The following is a 16,434-nucleotide window of genomic DNA, read 5'->3' as shown; positions in this document are numbered from 1 at the left end:
TCTGGAATTCTCAGGCGGGCAACGCTTTTGGTGAGCCGGCGGTCGCAATGAGCTGGAGCTTCCTGACCCGTCTGTTGGAGGAGATATCTCTGCACTCGACGTACCTGGGCAAGCTCTGGCTCACCACGTTCCTGATCTTGCGCATCATTTTAACACGTAGGCTTTCGCGACCAATATTATTCATAATAAAGGTTTTTGGGTTAGATCGCGTTTATTTATAAATGTGTCGTAACCCTCCACCACCCGATTAATAATGCGCATCATGCTGACTATCGCGGCGGGCGAATCCATCTACCACGACGAGCAGAGCTCGTTCATGTGCAACTCGCAACAGCCGGGCTGCACAAACGTCTGCTACGACTCCTTCGCTCCCCTCTCCTACGTGCGCTTCTGGATTTTTCAGATTATCACCGTGGCGGCGCCCAGCATTCTCTACCTCGCCTTCGCCATACACAGGATACAGAGGTCTAGTAGAGTTACGACGACGACGATAATCGTGATGATGATAATGACGATGAAGGCCCCCCCCCCCCCAAAAAAAAAACCTTAATTCCACTCTTTGTTTTGGTGAGAAGGATATTTTTAAACTTTCATTCCCGCGTCGTTATCCGCAGGTCAGAAGGCTCGACCGGCCACAAAAAGCACCGACGGACCGAGCAAGCCGAGGAGAATGTCCAAGCGGAGAAAGGAGGGGAGTTTGCCGACGAGGCTGGCGAGGTCAAGAAGAACGACCACAGATGGCACGACGGGCGCCGCGCGATCCCGGCCGACGGCCTCATGTGGGCGTACACGCTGCAGCTCGTCCTGCGCACGGTGGCCGAAGTGGGCTTCCTTCTGGGCCAGTACGTGATGTACGGCTTGGAGGTGATCCCCCGCTTCGAGTGCCCCCGCCGCCACCCTTGCCGCCACCGCGTCGACTGCTTCGTGTCGAGGCCCACGGAGAAAACCGTCTTCCTGTACGTGATGTACGCCGTGGGCGGCCTCAGCCTGGCTCTCGACCTGGCCGAGCTGTGGCACCTGGGGATGGGCGCCCTCGGGGACTTGTTGCCAGGCAGCCGAGCCAAGCGCCAGCAACGGTCAGGGCCGGATTAAGGTTCTTGTAGGCCCTAGACACTTCTGTCTCGTAGGCCTTTAGTCAGGGCCAGATTAATGTTCTTGTAGGCCCTAGACACTTCTGTCTCGTAGGCCTTCAGTCAGGGCTGGATTAATGTTCTTGTAGGGCCTTGACATTTCTATCTCGTAGGCCTTCAGTCAGGGCTGGAATAATGTTCTTGTAGGGCCTAGACACTTCTATCTCGTAGGCCTTCAGTCAGGGCCAGATTAAGGTTCTTGTAGGGCCTAGACACTTCTATCTCGTAGGCTTTCAGTCAGGGCCGGATTAAGGTTCTTGTAGGCCCTAGACACTTCTATCTCGTAGGCCTTCAGTCAGGGCCGGATTAATGTTCTTGTAGGCCCTAGACACTTCTATCTCGTAGGCCTTCAGTCAGGGCCGGATTAATGTTCTTGTAGGGCCTTGACACTTCTATCTCGTAGGCCTTCAGTCAGGGCTGGATTAAGGTTCTTGTAGGGCCTAGACACTTCTATCTCGTAGGCCTTCAGTCAGGGCCAGATTAAGGTTCTTGTAGGGCCTTGACACTTCTTTCTTGTAGGCCTTCAGTCAGGGCCAGATTAAGGTTCTTGTAGGGCGTAGACACTTCTATCTCGTAGGCCTTCAGTCAGGGCTGGATTAAGGTTCTTGTAGGGCCTTGACACTTCTATCTCGTAGGCCTTCAGTCAGGGCCGGATTGAGGTTTATTGTAGGCCCTAGACACTTCTGTCTCATAGGCCTTCAGTCAGGGCCGGATTAAGGTTCTTGTAGGCCCTAGACACTTATATCTCGTAGGCCTTCAGTCACGGCTGGATTAATGTTCTTGTAGGGCCTAGATACTTCTTTCTCATAGGCCTTCAGTCAGGGCCAGATTAAGGTTCTTGTAGGGCCTAGACACTTCTATCTCGTAGGCCTTCATTCAGGGCTGGATTAAGGTTCTTGTAGGGCCTTGACATTTCTATCTCGTAGGCCTTCAGTCAGGGCCGGATTAAGGTTCTTGTAGGGCCTTGACACTTCTATCTCGTAGGCCTTCAGTCAGGGCCGGATTAAGGTTCTTGTAGGGCCTAGACACTTCTATCTCGTAGGCCTTCAGTCAGGGCTGGATTAAGGTTCTTGTAGGGCCTAGAGACTTATATCTCGTAGGCCTTCAGTCAGGGCTAGATTAAGGTTCTTGTAGGCCCTAGACACTTCTATCTCATAGGCCTTCAGTCAGGGCTGGATTAATGTTCTTGTAGGCCCTAGACACTTCTATCTCGTAGGCCTTCAGTCACGGCTGGATTAATGTTCTTGTAGGGCCTAGATACTTCTATCTCGTAGGCCTTCAGTCAGGGCTGGATTAATGTTCTTGTAGGGCCTTGACATTTCTATCTCGTAGGCCTTCAGTCAGGGCTGGAATAATGTTCTTGTAGGGCCTAGACACTTCTATCTCGTAGGCCTTCAGTCAGGGCCAGATTAAGGTTCTTGTAGGGCCTAGACACTTCTATCTCGTAGGCCTTCAGTCAGGGCTGGATTAAGGTTCTTGTAGGCCCTAGACACTTCTGTCTCGTAGGCCTTCAGTCAGGGCTGGATTAATGTTCTTGTAGGGCCTTGACACTTATATCTCGTAGGCTTTCAGTCAGGGCCGGATTAAGGTTCTTGTAGGGCCTTGACACTTCTATCTCGTAGGCCTTCAGTCAGGGCCGGATTAATGTTCTTGTAGGCCCTAGACACTTCTATCTCGTAGGCCTTCAGTCAGGGCCGGATTAATGTTCTTGTAGGGCCTTGACACTTCTATCTCGTAGGCCTTCAGTCAGGGCTGGATTAAGGTTCTTGTAGGGCCTAGACACTTCTATCTCGTAGGCCTTCAGTCAGGGCCAGATTAAGGTTCTTGTAGGGCCTTGACACTTCTTTCTTGTAGGCCTTCAGTCAGGGCCAGATTAAGGTTCTTGTAGGGCGTAGACACTTCTATCTCGTAGGCCTTCAGTCAGGGCTGGATTAAGGTTCTTGTAGGGCCTTGACACTTCTATCTCGTAGGCCTTCAGTCAGGGCCGGATTGAGGTTTATTGTAGGCCCTAGACACTTCTGTCTCATAGGCCTTCAGTCAGGGCCGGATTAAGGTTCTTGTAGGCCCTAGACACTTATATCTCGTAGGCCTTCAGTCACGGCTGGATTAATGTTCTTGTAGGGCCTAGATACTTCTTTCTCATAGGCCTTCAGTCAGGGCCAGATTAAGGTTCTTGTAGGGCCTAGACACTTCTATCTCGTAGGCCTTCATTCAGGGCTGGATTAAGGTTCTTGTAGGGCCTTGACATTTCTATCTCGTAGGCCTTCAGTCAGGGCCGGATTAAGGTTCTTGTAGGGCCTTGACACTTCTATCTCGTAGGCCTTCAGTCAGGGCCGGATTAAGGTTCTTGTAGGGCCTAGACACTTCTATCTCGTAGGCCTTCAGTCAGGGCTGGATTAAGGTTCTTGTAGGGCCTAGAGACTTATATCTCGTAGGCCTTCAGTCAGGGCTAGATTAAGGTTCTTGTAGGCCCTAGACACTTCTATCTCATAGGCCTTCAGTCAGGGCTGGATTAATGTTCTTGTAGGCCCTAGACACTTCTATCTCGTAGGCCTTCAGTCACGGCTGGATTAATGTTCTTGTAGGGCCTAGATACTTCTATCTCATAGGCCTTCAGTCAGGGCCAGATTAAGGTTCTTGTAGGCCCTAGACACTTCTATCTCGTAGGCCTTCAGTCACGGCTGGATTAATGTTCTTGTAGGGCCTAGATACTTCTATCTCGTAGGCCTTCAGTCAGGGCCAGATTAAGGTTCTTGTAGGGCCTTGACACTTCTATCTCGTAGGCCTTCAGTCACGGCTGGATTAAGGTTCTTGTAGGGCCTTGACACTTCTATCTCGTAGGCCTTCAGTCAGGGCCAGATTAAGGTTCTTGTAGGGCCTTGACACTTCTATCTCGTAGGCCTTCAGTCAGGGCCAGATTAAGGTTCTTGTAGGCCCTAGACACTTCTATCTCGTAGGCCTTCAGTCAGGGCCGGATTGAGGTTTTTTGTAGGCCCTAGACACTTCTGTCTCATAGGCCTTCAGTAAGGGCTGGATTAAGGTTCTTGTAGGCCCTAGACACTTCTATCTCGTAGGCCTTCAGTCAGGGCCGGATTGAGGTTTATTGTAGGCCCTAGACACTTCTGTCTCATAGGCCTTCAGTAAGGGCTGGATTAAGGTTCTTGTAGGCCCTAGACACTTCTATCTCGTAGGCCTTCAGTCAGGGCTGGATTAAGGTTCTTGTAGGCCCTAGACACTTCTATCTCGTAGGCCTTCAGTCAGGGCCAGATTAAGGTTCTTGTAGGCCCTAGACACTTCTATCTCGTAGGCCTTCAGCGGTAATGTTCTACAGCTGCTACTGCTGCTAACCCATGTCACTAACTCCCTCCGCTGTCACTCGGCTTCCTTCACGCGGTACTTGAAACTGGACGTGCGTCGTCGCTGCTGACACGTTCATTACTTAGCCAGTGCCCTCGTTCGACGGGAGGGCGCGCTGCGTGCCCGCACTTCGGCAGATTCCTACTTGAAGTCATTGGGGAGAGGAGCAAAAATATATCACGCGAGGTAAGCCTCGAAATATCGAATGCGGAAATGTCTTCCGCTATTTATTTTTTGACCGCGGCTATCGCGTGGGATGCCGTTTGTTTTCACCGATAACAAATTCGACATCACCATGGGACCTCCCATGATGTAGCTGCACATGACGTAGCTGCTCACAACGAGCTCTCAATGTGCTGATAGTGGCATTGTGTCTGTGCTGTTCGCCTTTTGGCATCCTCTGGTCTAACACTGTTTGAGGCTAGGCTCTAAAGATAGCTCTCCCTGGTGTGGACCAATCAGTTTCAAAGACAATGCATCATATACTACCAGAGCATGTTTGTTTGCATGTTCACCACAAGTGTAGCGACATAAATGGTGTCACTACTCTGTAGCGACAGTAGCGAGTGAAGAGTGGTGCTGTATGCGTGGTGCCGCTCTATGGTACCAGAGTGAGCACGGCACGGAATGGCTCACTAGAGGGCAGGGTCCGGGTGTCGCTGAGGTCGGGTCAGGACATGATATCCTGGGTGAACCCGAGAGGGCACGTGACTGGACGAGGGGGCAAGGGGGGACGTGAGGGTTACGTGATAAGGACCCAGGGTCCATCCCGGAAGGATCTGGAAGGGGCGTGGCCAAGGGCAGAGCCGGCCACGCCCCCTCCCGGAAGGATCTGGAAGGGGGCGTGGGCAAGGGCAGAGCCGGCCACACAGTTATAAACCAAGTCCCGGGTGGGAGCGGGGCTGCTGGGTCAACTCTGGGAATGAAGCCGCCATCTAAGGTCCTCGGTCTCCGGTCTCCGCTAGTGGACCAGGCAGCGTGTTGAGCTGTCCTGGTCCGGTAATATAATTAGCTAAGTTGGGAGCGGTGGTTACCGCCCTATGTCGTCATCCTGTTGAGAGTTACCTGTTGCCTCCAGTTCTAGTGTGCGCCTAAATGGAACCCACCACACAAGTGCTGCGTGTGGTTAATGTGAACTTGATTCCATGCAAAAGGTTTCTATTTGGCGTTCCAACATCTGAACACAACTCGTGCTTTATTGCCAGAAAGGGTACGGGCTTCCTCCCTGACGCTCAAAACGTGCCGTTCCCGCTGCTACTGTCGTTGCCATGAACAGGATTGCGAACGGCGATCCTCCTCCTCCGCCTCCTCCTCCTCCTCGTCGCGCGGCCGAGACGGAGGAGGCCGCCCCCCGGCAGGTGGCGATAACGCCGGCGGCTGCGTCGCAGCTGCAAGGTTACCTGCGCGCGATACAGCGGCGGCTGGAGCTGACGGTTTCCCCACCACCCCGACGGGCCAGGGCAACGCGGGGATACGGGGAGAGCGGAGCAGGGAGAGGTGGGGGAGGCGGAGAGGGAGGACGGCGGGAGACTCCGGCCTTACGCTCGGCCGCGGTGGCCGTGAGCAAAAACCCCCAAGTGCAGCTCGGCAAGAAATACGAAGTGGCGGCGGTGGCAGACGAAGTAGGAGATTCCGGAGAAGAACAAGGAGAGGTCAAGGCCGCCTCTAGGAAGGGAATGGCCGTCCGAACGAAGAAATATCCAACCATCTCAGTTTAAGTTTCCTTACTCTTTGGTCCTTTCGGTAACGTCACGTCGGTAGAAATAAACATTGTACTTTTTATTCTTGGTTCTTTCGGTAAAGTCACCACGTAGAAGGGAAACTATAAAATAATACAAATATAAAGCAATAGAATTATCTTATTGTTTTATATTTTTTATTTTTTTATTTTATTGTTTCCCTTCTACGTGGTGACTTTACCAAAAGAACCAAAGAGTGTGAATCCCTGCAGTCGCGAAAGCTTCAAGTCGAGATTTAAGTTTCCTGTTTTGAGTTGAACGCCGAGTTATTCACGAATAAAGGTTTTCTCTTTTGGGGGGGTCAGATCTCGCTTGTGAGTTGTAGATATGTCGTTGAGCACTCCACCACCCGGCATCAGCCAGCAAGGTTGTGTCACGTAGACGAAACCTCGTGCCGGGTGGTTACTACTGCAGCCCACCAGTGTGTTTGAGAGAACAATTGTGAGCGTGGATTTATTCTCCCAACACTATACACTGCACTACTATACACTACACTATACACTACACACGGCACTATGCTTTACCCGACTATACACTATACTACTATACACATCACTACTATACATTACACTACTATACACTACACACAATACTGTACATTACACTACCATACACCACTATGCACTACACTATTATACACTACTCTACATCACTATACACTTTAGTAATATTCACTACTATACACTACACCAGTGGTTCTTAACCTGGGTTCGATCGAACCCCAGGGGTTCGGTGAGTCGATCTCAGGGGTTCGGCAGAGCCCCCGCCACGGAGGTCCGGACACACTTGAATTATTGTGTAAATTTGTGATGACACACACGGCCCGCTTGGCCATCACTGGCTGCAGATGATCATGCTACACTGCTTGGCCAATCAGCGCTGCGGGGAATTTAGTGCGTACTCAGTAGTCAACGTGTGACTGTTGTTGTACGTCGTGTGATTTCTTTAATATTTTATCCATACTAACTATGTCGGGCAAAAGAAGAAAGTGGTCGGACGAATATGTACAACATGGATTCTCATGTATCACGGAACGTGATGGGAGTGAGCGTCCTATCTGCATGATTTGCAACGCCAAGTTGAGCAACTCTAGTCTTGCACCGGCAAAACTAAAGGAACACTTCTTGAAGCTGCATGGAGACGGGGAATACAAGAACACAACACTTGCTGAATTCAGGGTGAAGAGAGCCAGATTCGATGAAAGGGCCACTCTGCCTGCTCTTGGATTTGTACCTGTTAACAAACCGATCCTGACAGCATCGTACGAAGTTGCTTACCTGATCGCAAAGCAGGGCAAGCCACACACCATTGGTGAAACACTTGTGAAACCAGCTGCATTAAAGATGGCGAATCTGATACTCGGAACAGTGGCCGAAGGTAAATTATCCCAAATTCCCCTTTCAAATGACACCGTCAGTGACAGAATAGAAGACATGAGTAAAGACATCTTGGCTCAAGTAGTCGCGGATCTGATTTCAAGCCCGGCAAAATTCAGCCTTCAACTCGACGAAACCACAGACGTTTCTGATCTAAGCCAGCTTGCTGTTTTTGTACGCTATGTGAAAGACGACATGATAAAAGAAGAGTTTTTTATTTTGTAAGCCTCTTACAACAACAACGAAGGCAGCCGATGTGAATAAGCTTGTGGATGACTTCTTCAGAGACAACAATCTTTCATGGGATATGGTTTCTGCAGTTTGTACGGACGGAGCTCCAGTCATGCTGGGAAGAAAGTCTGGTTTTGGTGCGCTAGTAAAGGCCGATGCACCACACATCATTGTGACGCATTGTATTCTGCACAGGCATGCGTTGGCAACAAAAACCTTACCTCCAAAAATGGCAGAAGTATTAAAAACTGGTGGAATGTGTGAACTATGTGCGAAAAAGTGCTCTGAGGCACCGCATCTTCAGTGAGCTGTGTAAAGAAATGGGCTCTGAATTTGAGGTACTTCTGCTCCATTCTAATATTCGGTGGTTATCCCGGGGACAGGTGCTGAATCGTGTTTTTGCCATGCGTGTGGAATTAGCCCTGTTTTTGCAAGAGCACCAACACTGCCATGCAGATTGCTTCAAAAATCCTGAGTTCATTCTCATTTTAGCGTACATGGCTGATATATTCGCAGCTCTCAATCATCTCAATCAGCAGATGCAGGGTGGTGGAGTCAATATCATGGAAGCGGAAGAACACCTGAAGGCTTTTAAAAAAAAGCTACCATTATGGAAACGACGAACAGAGAACAATAACTTCGCAAACTTCCCGCTTCTGGACGACTGTGCAAGTAAGATCGAAGATGTGTCTGGAATCGGAGATATTTCTGTATCCACGGAACTGAAGCAAACAATTGCCACGCACTTAGATGAGCTTGCAAAGTCTCTCGACGGATATTTCCCTACAAGAGAGTCATATCCAGCATGGGTGAGACAGCCGTTCACGTTTGCTGTTGAAGCAGCAGATGTCAATGATGAATTCCTCGACGAAATCATTGAAATTCAGCAGAGCCAGGTTCAACAGCAACTCTTCAGAACAACAACGCTCTCAACGTTTTGGTGTCGACAAATGAACAAGTATCCAGTTATTGCTAAGAAAGCCCTGGATTTTTTTATACCATTTGTTACAACATATCTTTGTGAGCAATCCTTTTCGAGGATGCTGGACATAAAAACGAAGAAAAGGAACAGACTTTGCTGTGAAAATGACATGAGAGTGGCACTTGCCAAGGTGAAGCCACGCATATCTGAACTGATCTCTCAAAGGCAACAGCAGAAGTCACATTGATTTCCAGGTATGTAATTTGTTGTGAGTTTATGCATTGTGTTGGTTTTATTCTTTGAACAAGTTAATGTTCATGCACAGCTCATTTTGTGTACCAGTAAAAAACATATCTTTGTCTTGAATTTGAAAAAAATTACATTTTATTTTTCACTAAAGAGGGGTTCGGTGAATGCGCATATGAAACTGGTGGGGTTCGGTACCTCCAACAAGGTTAAGAACCACTGCACTACACTATACGCTGCTATACACCACAGTAATATAGGCTACACTACTATACAATACGCTATACACTGCACTATACACTACTAAACACTGCACTATACACTACTATACATCACTATACACTATAGTAATATACACTGCTATACACGACACTATACACTGCTATACAGAGTAATATAGGCTACACTACTATACACTACACTATACACTGCACTATACACTACTATACATCACTATACACTATAGGAATATACCTTGCTATACACTACACTATACGCTGCTATACACAGTAATATAGGCTACACTACTATACACTACACTATACACTACACACAATAATGTACACTACACTACCATACACCAATATACACCACTACTATACAGCACTATACACTAGTAATATACACTACTATACACTACACTGCACTATACACTTCTATACATCACTATACACTAGTAATATACACTGCTATACACTACACTATACCCTGCTATACACCACAGTAATATAGGCTACACTACTATACACTACACACAATACTGTATACTACACTACTATACACAATAGCATCAGGAAAACTCCTTTCATCAATCGACTGGCAAGTCTTTTTGAGGCCCTTGGAGCCGACCGCCCACCTATTGCGTTGACCCTCAATGCCGCCAAACATTCACAAACTCCTAAAAACCGTTCACTCGATGCTTTCGGTAAAGTCACGTAGAAGAGAAATAATAAAATAATAAAACAATAAAATTCTCACGACGTTTCGATTGCTAAACAAACATGCAATCATCAGCAGGTGTGAAATCCACAGCGAGAAGATTTTGAAAAAAAAAGTGGCGTTTTTTTAATGATGATTGCAAATGTTGTGAGAATGATTTTTTTTAAATATTTTTATTATTTTATTGTTTCCCTTCTACGTGGTGGTGACTTTACCGAGAGAACCAAGAATATGAATCCCTGCAGTCACGGAAGCTTTAAATCTACATTTAAATCCTAAAAACCGCTTGTATTACAACTTTAAAAAAGGAAACTGGCCACTTTTCACTTATGATTCAGAATAATTATTCACCGACAACATCAACCATAGCCACACATCCGCAAATAACTCTGAAAAGAATTTCAGAAACATCATCGCGACTACCACCAAGCACACCGTCGCTGGGGGGTTGCTGCAAGCAACACCTTCCCTGCCTCCCTAAACAAGCCTCAACGCTAATAAACCAACGGAACACCATTAGGACAAACAATCCTACATCACCACAAATCTCCCGGCCTTCAATATTGAAATCACAATGCTAATCAATCAAGCCAAAACAGGGAACGCTGGCACGAGTTTGTCGAATCTTTTGAACACCGCCAAAACTCATCAAAACTTTGGAAGACCATCAAAGCCTTAGACGGACACTCCAAACCGCCAATTGCACAACCACTTTCAACAACATATCCGATCTTGAAACTACTGGTACCAGTCATCGGCAAGTCCACTCAGCTCCACGTCCTCCTGTACCATGTCACTCCATCTCTTCTCTGGCCCGGGCCGCGCCCGTTTAGCCCCCTCTATCCGGCAGAACAAAAGCTGTTTAGGCATGCCGGACCACAGACACACACACACAAACTTACCCACTCACCCACCCACCCACTCACCCACCCACCCACTCACCCACCAACCCACTCACCCACCCAACTACTCACCCACCCACCCACTCACCCACCCACTCACTCACCCACTCACCCACCCACTCACTCACCCACCCACTCACCCACCAACCCACTCACCCACCCAACTACTCATCCACCAACCCACTCACCCACTCACCCACTCACTCACCCACTCACCCACCCACTCACTCACCCACTCACTCACCTACTCACCCACCAACCCACTCACCCAACTACTCACCCACCCACTCACCCACCCACCCACTCACCCACCAACCCACTCACTCACCCACTCACTCACTCACCCACCCACTCACTCACTCACCCACTCACCCACCCACTCACCCACCCACGCACTCACCCAACTACTCACCCACCCACCAACCCCCCCTCCCTCCGTGTCTCCTCACCAGGCGATCCAGCAGCTGCTGGAGCTGCCGCTGAACCTGGCCCTGGTGTCCCCGGCGCACACCCCCAACTGGGAGCTGGTGAGCGATGTGGTGAACGTGGTGAGCCGCGTCTACCGCTCACCCAAGCACTGCCGCTCGCGCTACGAGGCCGTTGTGGTGCCACGCGAGGAGGGCAAGGTGGGTGGCTGGGTGGGGGGGTGGGTGGGTAAGTGAGTGGGTGGCTGGGTGGGTGGGTAAGTGGGTTGGTGGGTGGGTGAATGGGTGAATGGGTGGCTGGGTGAGTGAGTGGGTGAGCTGACTATCACCATGGTGACGGTGGTGGTGAGCTGACTGTCACCGTGGTGATGGTGATGGTGAGCTGACTGTTACCATGGTGACGGTGGTGGTGAGCTGACTGTCACCATAGTGATGGTGAGCTGACGGTGATGGTGAGCTGACTGTCACCATGGTGACGGTGATGGTGAGCTGACTGTCATCATGGTGACGGTGATGGTGAGCTGACTGTCACCATGGTGACGGTGATGGTGAGCTGACTGTCACCATGGTGACGGTGGTGGCGAGTTGACTGTCACCATGCTGATGGTGAGCTGACGGTGAGCTGACTGTCACCATGGTGATGGTGAGCTGACGGTGATGGTGAGCTGACTGTCACCATGGTGGTGGTGAGCTCACCATCACCATGGTGACGGTGGTGGTGAGCTGCTGACCGTCTTCGTGCCTTCAATGTCTCCCCCAGCTCCTCTACGACTTCCACCCCAAGAAGAAGCAGAAGACCAAAGGCGTCTACAAGGTGAGTGGCTGGTGAGCGAGCCGCTGGTGAGTGGGTGAGCGGGTGGGTGAGTGGGCGAGCGGGTGGGTGAGCGGATGGGTGGGTGGGTGAGTGGGCAGGCGGGCAAGCGGGTGGGTGGGTGAGTGGGTGAGCGGGCGAGCGAGCCGCGGGTGAGCCGGTGAGTAGGCGAGTGAGCGGGTGAGCAGGTGAGCTAAGTGGGTCTCATGGTGATGGTGGTGGTGGTGATGATGATGGCGGCGATGATGATGGCTGTAGTGGGTCTCATGGTGGTGGTGATGATGATGGCGGCGATGATGATGGCTGTAGTGGGTCTCATGGTGGTGGTGATGATGATCATTTGACTGCTTCCCTCCCTCCCCCTCCCTCCCCTCCCTCCCCGCGTAGACGAAGAGCAGGCAGCCGCTGTGCACCAGCCAGATCTTCGCGCAGGACGAGCACACGGCTCAGACGGAGCTCTTCTCTGCCAAGTTTGAGCTGGCGCGGAGCAGCGCTGCCAAGCGCAGGATGTCACTCAAACCCGTGTGGGTGCCCGCACGCTCACCCACCCACTCACTCGCTCACCCACTCACTCACTCACCCACTCACTCACTCACCGACCCACTCACTCACCCACTCACTTACTCATCCACTCACTCACCCACCCACTCACTCACCCACTCACTCACCCACCCACCCACCCACTCACTCACTCACCCACTCACTTACTCACCCACTCACTCACCCACCCACCCACCCACTCACTCACCCACCCACTCACTCACCTGCCCACTCACTCACTCACCAACTCACCCGCCCACTCACCCACCCACTCACCTGCCCACTCACCCACCCACCCACTCACCCACTCACTCACCCACTCACCCACCCACCCACTCACTCACCCACTCACCCACCCACTCACTCACCCACCCACTCACTCACTCACTCACTCGCCCACCCACCCACACACTCACCCACTCACCCACCCACTCACTCACTCATCCACTCACTCACCCGCCCACTCACCCACCCACCCACTCACTCACCCATTCACTCGCCCACCCACCCACACACACACTCTTCCACCCACTCGCCCACCCACCCACACACACACTCTTCCACCCACTCACCCACCCACTCACTCACCCACTCACTCGCCTACCCACCCACCCACTCACTCACCCACTCACTCACTCACCCACCCACTCACCTACCCACTCACCCACCCACCCACCCATTCACCCACCCACCCACTCACTCACCCACTCACCCACCCACCCACTCACTCACCCACTCACCCACCCACTCACCCACCCACCCACTCACTCACTCATCCACTCACCCGCCCACTCACCCACTCACCCGCCCACCCACCCACACACACACTCTTCCACCCACTCACCCACCCACTCACTCACCCACTCACTCACCTACCCACCCACTCACTCACCCACTCACCCACTCACTCGCCCACTCACCCACTCACTCACCCACAAACTCACCCACCCACCCGCTCATCCACTCACTCACCCGCCCCCTCTGACGTCGCGTGTGCGTGCGTGCGCGTGCGTGTGTCTACGTGTGCGTGCGTGCGCGTGCGTGTGTCTACGTGTGTGCGTGTGTGTGTCTGCGTGCGTGCGTGCGTGTGTCTGTGCATGTCTGTGTATCTGCGTGCGTGTGTCTGTGCATGTGTGTGTGTCTGCGTGCGTGTGCGTGTGTGTCTGCGTGCGTGCGTGTGTGTCTGTGCATGTGTGTGTGTCTGCGTGCGTGTGTGTGTGTGTCTGTGCATGTGTGTGTGTCTGCGTGCGTGTGTCTGTGCATGTGTGTGTGTCTGCGTGCGTGTGCGTGTGTGTGTCTGTGCATGTGTGTGTGTCTGCGTGCGTGCGTGTGTGCGTCTGCGTGCGTGCGTGTGTGTGTCTGTGCATGTGTGTGTGTCTGCGTGCGTGTGTGTGTGTGTCTGCGTGCGTGTGTGTGACTTTGTGTGTGTGTGACTGTGTGTGTGTGTGCTGCGCTCTTTTCAGGTTGGGGACAAATCTCTTCCAGAAGAATCCCAAGCACGTGTCGGTGCCGTCGGAGAGGTGAGCACCCCACACCGCTGATGGTGATGATGGTGATGGTGTTGATGGTGTTGATGATGGTGTTGATGATGGTGTTGATGGTGTTGATGATGGTGTTGATGGTGTTGATGATGGTGTTGATGGTGTTGATGATGGTGTTGATGGTGTTGATGATGGTGTTGATGGTGTTGATGATGGTGTTGATGGTGTTGTTTATGGTGTTGATGTTGTTGATGGTGTTGTTGATGGTGTTGTTGATGGTTTTGATGTTGTTGATCGTGTTGATGGTGTTGATGCTATTGATAGTGTTGTTTATGGTGTTGATGGTGTTGATGGTGTTGATGATGGTGTTGATGGTGTTGTTTATGGTGTTGATGTTGTTGATGGTGTTGTTGATGGTGTTGTTGATGGTTTTGATGTTGTTGATCGTGTTGATGGTGTTGATGCTATTGATAGTGTTGTTTATGGTGTTGATGTTGTTGATGTTGTTGATGTTGTTGATGGTATTGATAGTGTTGTTGATGTTGTTGATGGTGTTTTTGATGTTGTTGTTGATGTTGTTGATGTTGTTGCAGCGGTATCAGCTACGAGACGCCGCTGTCACCTGTCCAGGTGGCAGCGCTCAGGGCGGAGAGAATCGCTAAGGAGAAGAAGCTGAGAGTGGGGGTGGGGGGGGAGAGTGGGGGGAGAGTGGGGGGAGGGTGGGGGGAGAGTGGGGGGAGAGTGGGGCGATGGTGGGTGACTAAGTGCATGGGTGAGTGGTGGGTGAATGGGTGAACATGCAAACACACATGACTCTGATAATAACAATATGATGCATTGTCTTCAATAACAATGTAACTATTACACTAGGATGCATTGTCTTTAATAACAATGTAACTGTAACAATATGATGCATTGTCTTTAATAACAATGTAACTATAACACTAGGATACATTGTCTTCAATAACAATGTAACTATTACAATAGGTTACATTGTCTTCAATAACAATGTAACTATTACAATATGATGAATTGTCTTCAATAACAATGTAACTATAACAATATGATCCATTGTCTTCAATAACATTGTAACTATAACACTAGGATACATTGTCTTAAATAACAATGTAACTATAACAATATGATGAATTGTCTTCAATAACAATGTAACTATAACAATAGGATGCATTGCCTTTAATAACAATGTACAGTGAGGGATAAAAGTATTTGATCCCCTGCTGATTTTGTACGTTTGCCCACTGACAAAAAAATGGTCAGTCTATAATTTTAATGGTAGGTTTATTTGAACAGTGAGAGACAGAATAACAACAACAAAATCCAGAAAAAAAAGCATTTCAAAAATGTAATAAATGTATTTGCATTTTTATGAGGGAAATAAGTATTTGACCCCTCTGCAAAACATGACTTAGTACTTGGTGGCAAAACCCTTGTTGGCAATCACAGAGGTCAGATGTTTCTTGTAGTTGGCCACCAGATTTGCACACATCTCAGGCGGGATTTTGTGCCACTCCTCTTTGCAGATCTTCTCCAAGTCATTAAGGTTTCGAGGCTGACGTTTGGCAACTCGAACCTTCAGCTCCCTCCACAGATTTTCTATGGGATTAAGGTCTGGAGACTGGCTAGGCCACTCCAGGACCTTAATGTGCTTCTTCTTGAGCCACTCCTTTGTTGCCTTGGCCGTGTGTTTTGGGTCATTGTCATGCTGGAATACCCATCCACGACCCATTTTCAATGCCCTGGCTGAGGGAAGGAGGTTCTCACCCAAGATTTGACGGTATATGGCCCCGTCCATCGTCCCTTTGATACAGTGAAGTTGTTCTGTCCCCTTAGCAGAAAAACACCCCCAAAGCATAATGTTTCCACCTCCATGTTTGACGGTGGGGATGGTGTTCTTGGGGTCATAGGCAGCATTCCTCCTCCTCCAAACACGGCGAGTTGAGTTGATGCCAAAGAGCTCCATTTTGGTCTCATCTTACCACAACACTTTCACCCAGTTGTCCTCTGAATCATTCAGATGTTCATTGGCAAACTTCAGATGGTCATGTATATGTGCTTTCTTGAGCAGGGGGACTTTGCGGGCGATGCAGGATTTCCTTCACGGCGTAGTGTGTTACCAATTGTTTTCTTGGTGACTGTGGTCCCAGCTGCCTTGAGATCATTGACAAGATCCTCCCGTGTAGTTCTGGGCTGATTCCTCACCGTTCTCATGATCATTGCAGCTCCACGAGGTGAGAACTTGCATGGAGCCCCAGGCCGAGGGAGATTGGCAGTTCTTTTGTGTTTCTTCCATTTGCGAATAATCGCACCAACTGTT

General features: G+C 50.1%; 2 protein-coding genes across 2 annotated transcripts; both read left to right on the top strand.

The window, feature by feature from the left end:
• Positions 1–262: 262 nt before the first annotated feature.
• Positions 263–6,532, top strand: LOC142910075 (gap junction gamma-1 protein-like). Its single transcript, XM_076059837.1, has 3 exons — positions 263–465; positions 615–1,076; positions 5,764–6,532. Exons 1-3 carry the CDS (start codon positions 263–265, stop codon positions 6,203–6,205), a joined length of 1,107 nt encoding a protein of 368 aa, XP_075915952.1. The 3' UTR covers positions 6,206–6,532.
• Positions 6,533–9,875: 3,343 nt separating this feature from the next.
• LOC142910084 (E1A-binding protein p400-like) lies at positions 9,876–14,777 on the top strand (the record flags this gene model as incomplete). The annotated part of the gene is made up of 6 exons (XM_076059847.1): positions 9,876–9,926; positions 11,295–11,468; positions 12,028–12,081; positions 12,466–12,602; positions 14,082–14,138; positions 14,693–14,777. Coding segments are annotated over exons 1-6 (558 nt in total), but the record flags the coding sequence as incomplete, so codon positions are not given.
• Positions 14,778–16,434: the final 1,657 nt, after the last annotated feature.

Source organism: Petromyzon marinus, unplaced genomic scaffold (genome assembly GCF_048934315.1).
Source record: "Petromyzon marinus isolate PM22_M1 ecotype Great Lakes invasive population unplaced genomic scaffold, UKy_Petmar_22M1.pri1.0 PM_G_Scaffold_138, whole genome shotgun sequence".
Taxonomy (NCBI): Eukaryota; Metazoa; Chordata; class Hyperoartia; order Petromyzontiformes; family Petromyzontidae; genus Petromyzon; species Petromyzon marinus.
Note: the sequence above shows the minus strand (reverse complement) of the source record. Positions and strands in the feature narration are given on the sequence as shown.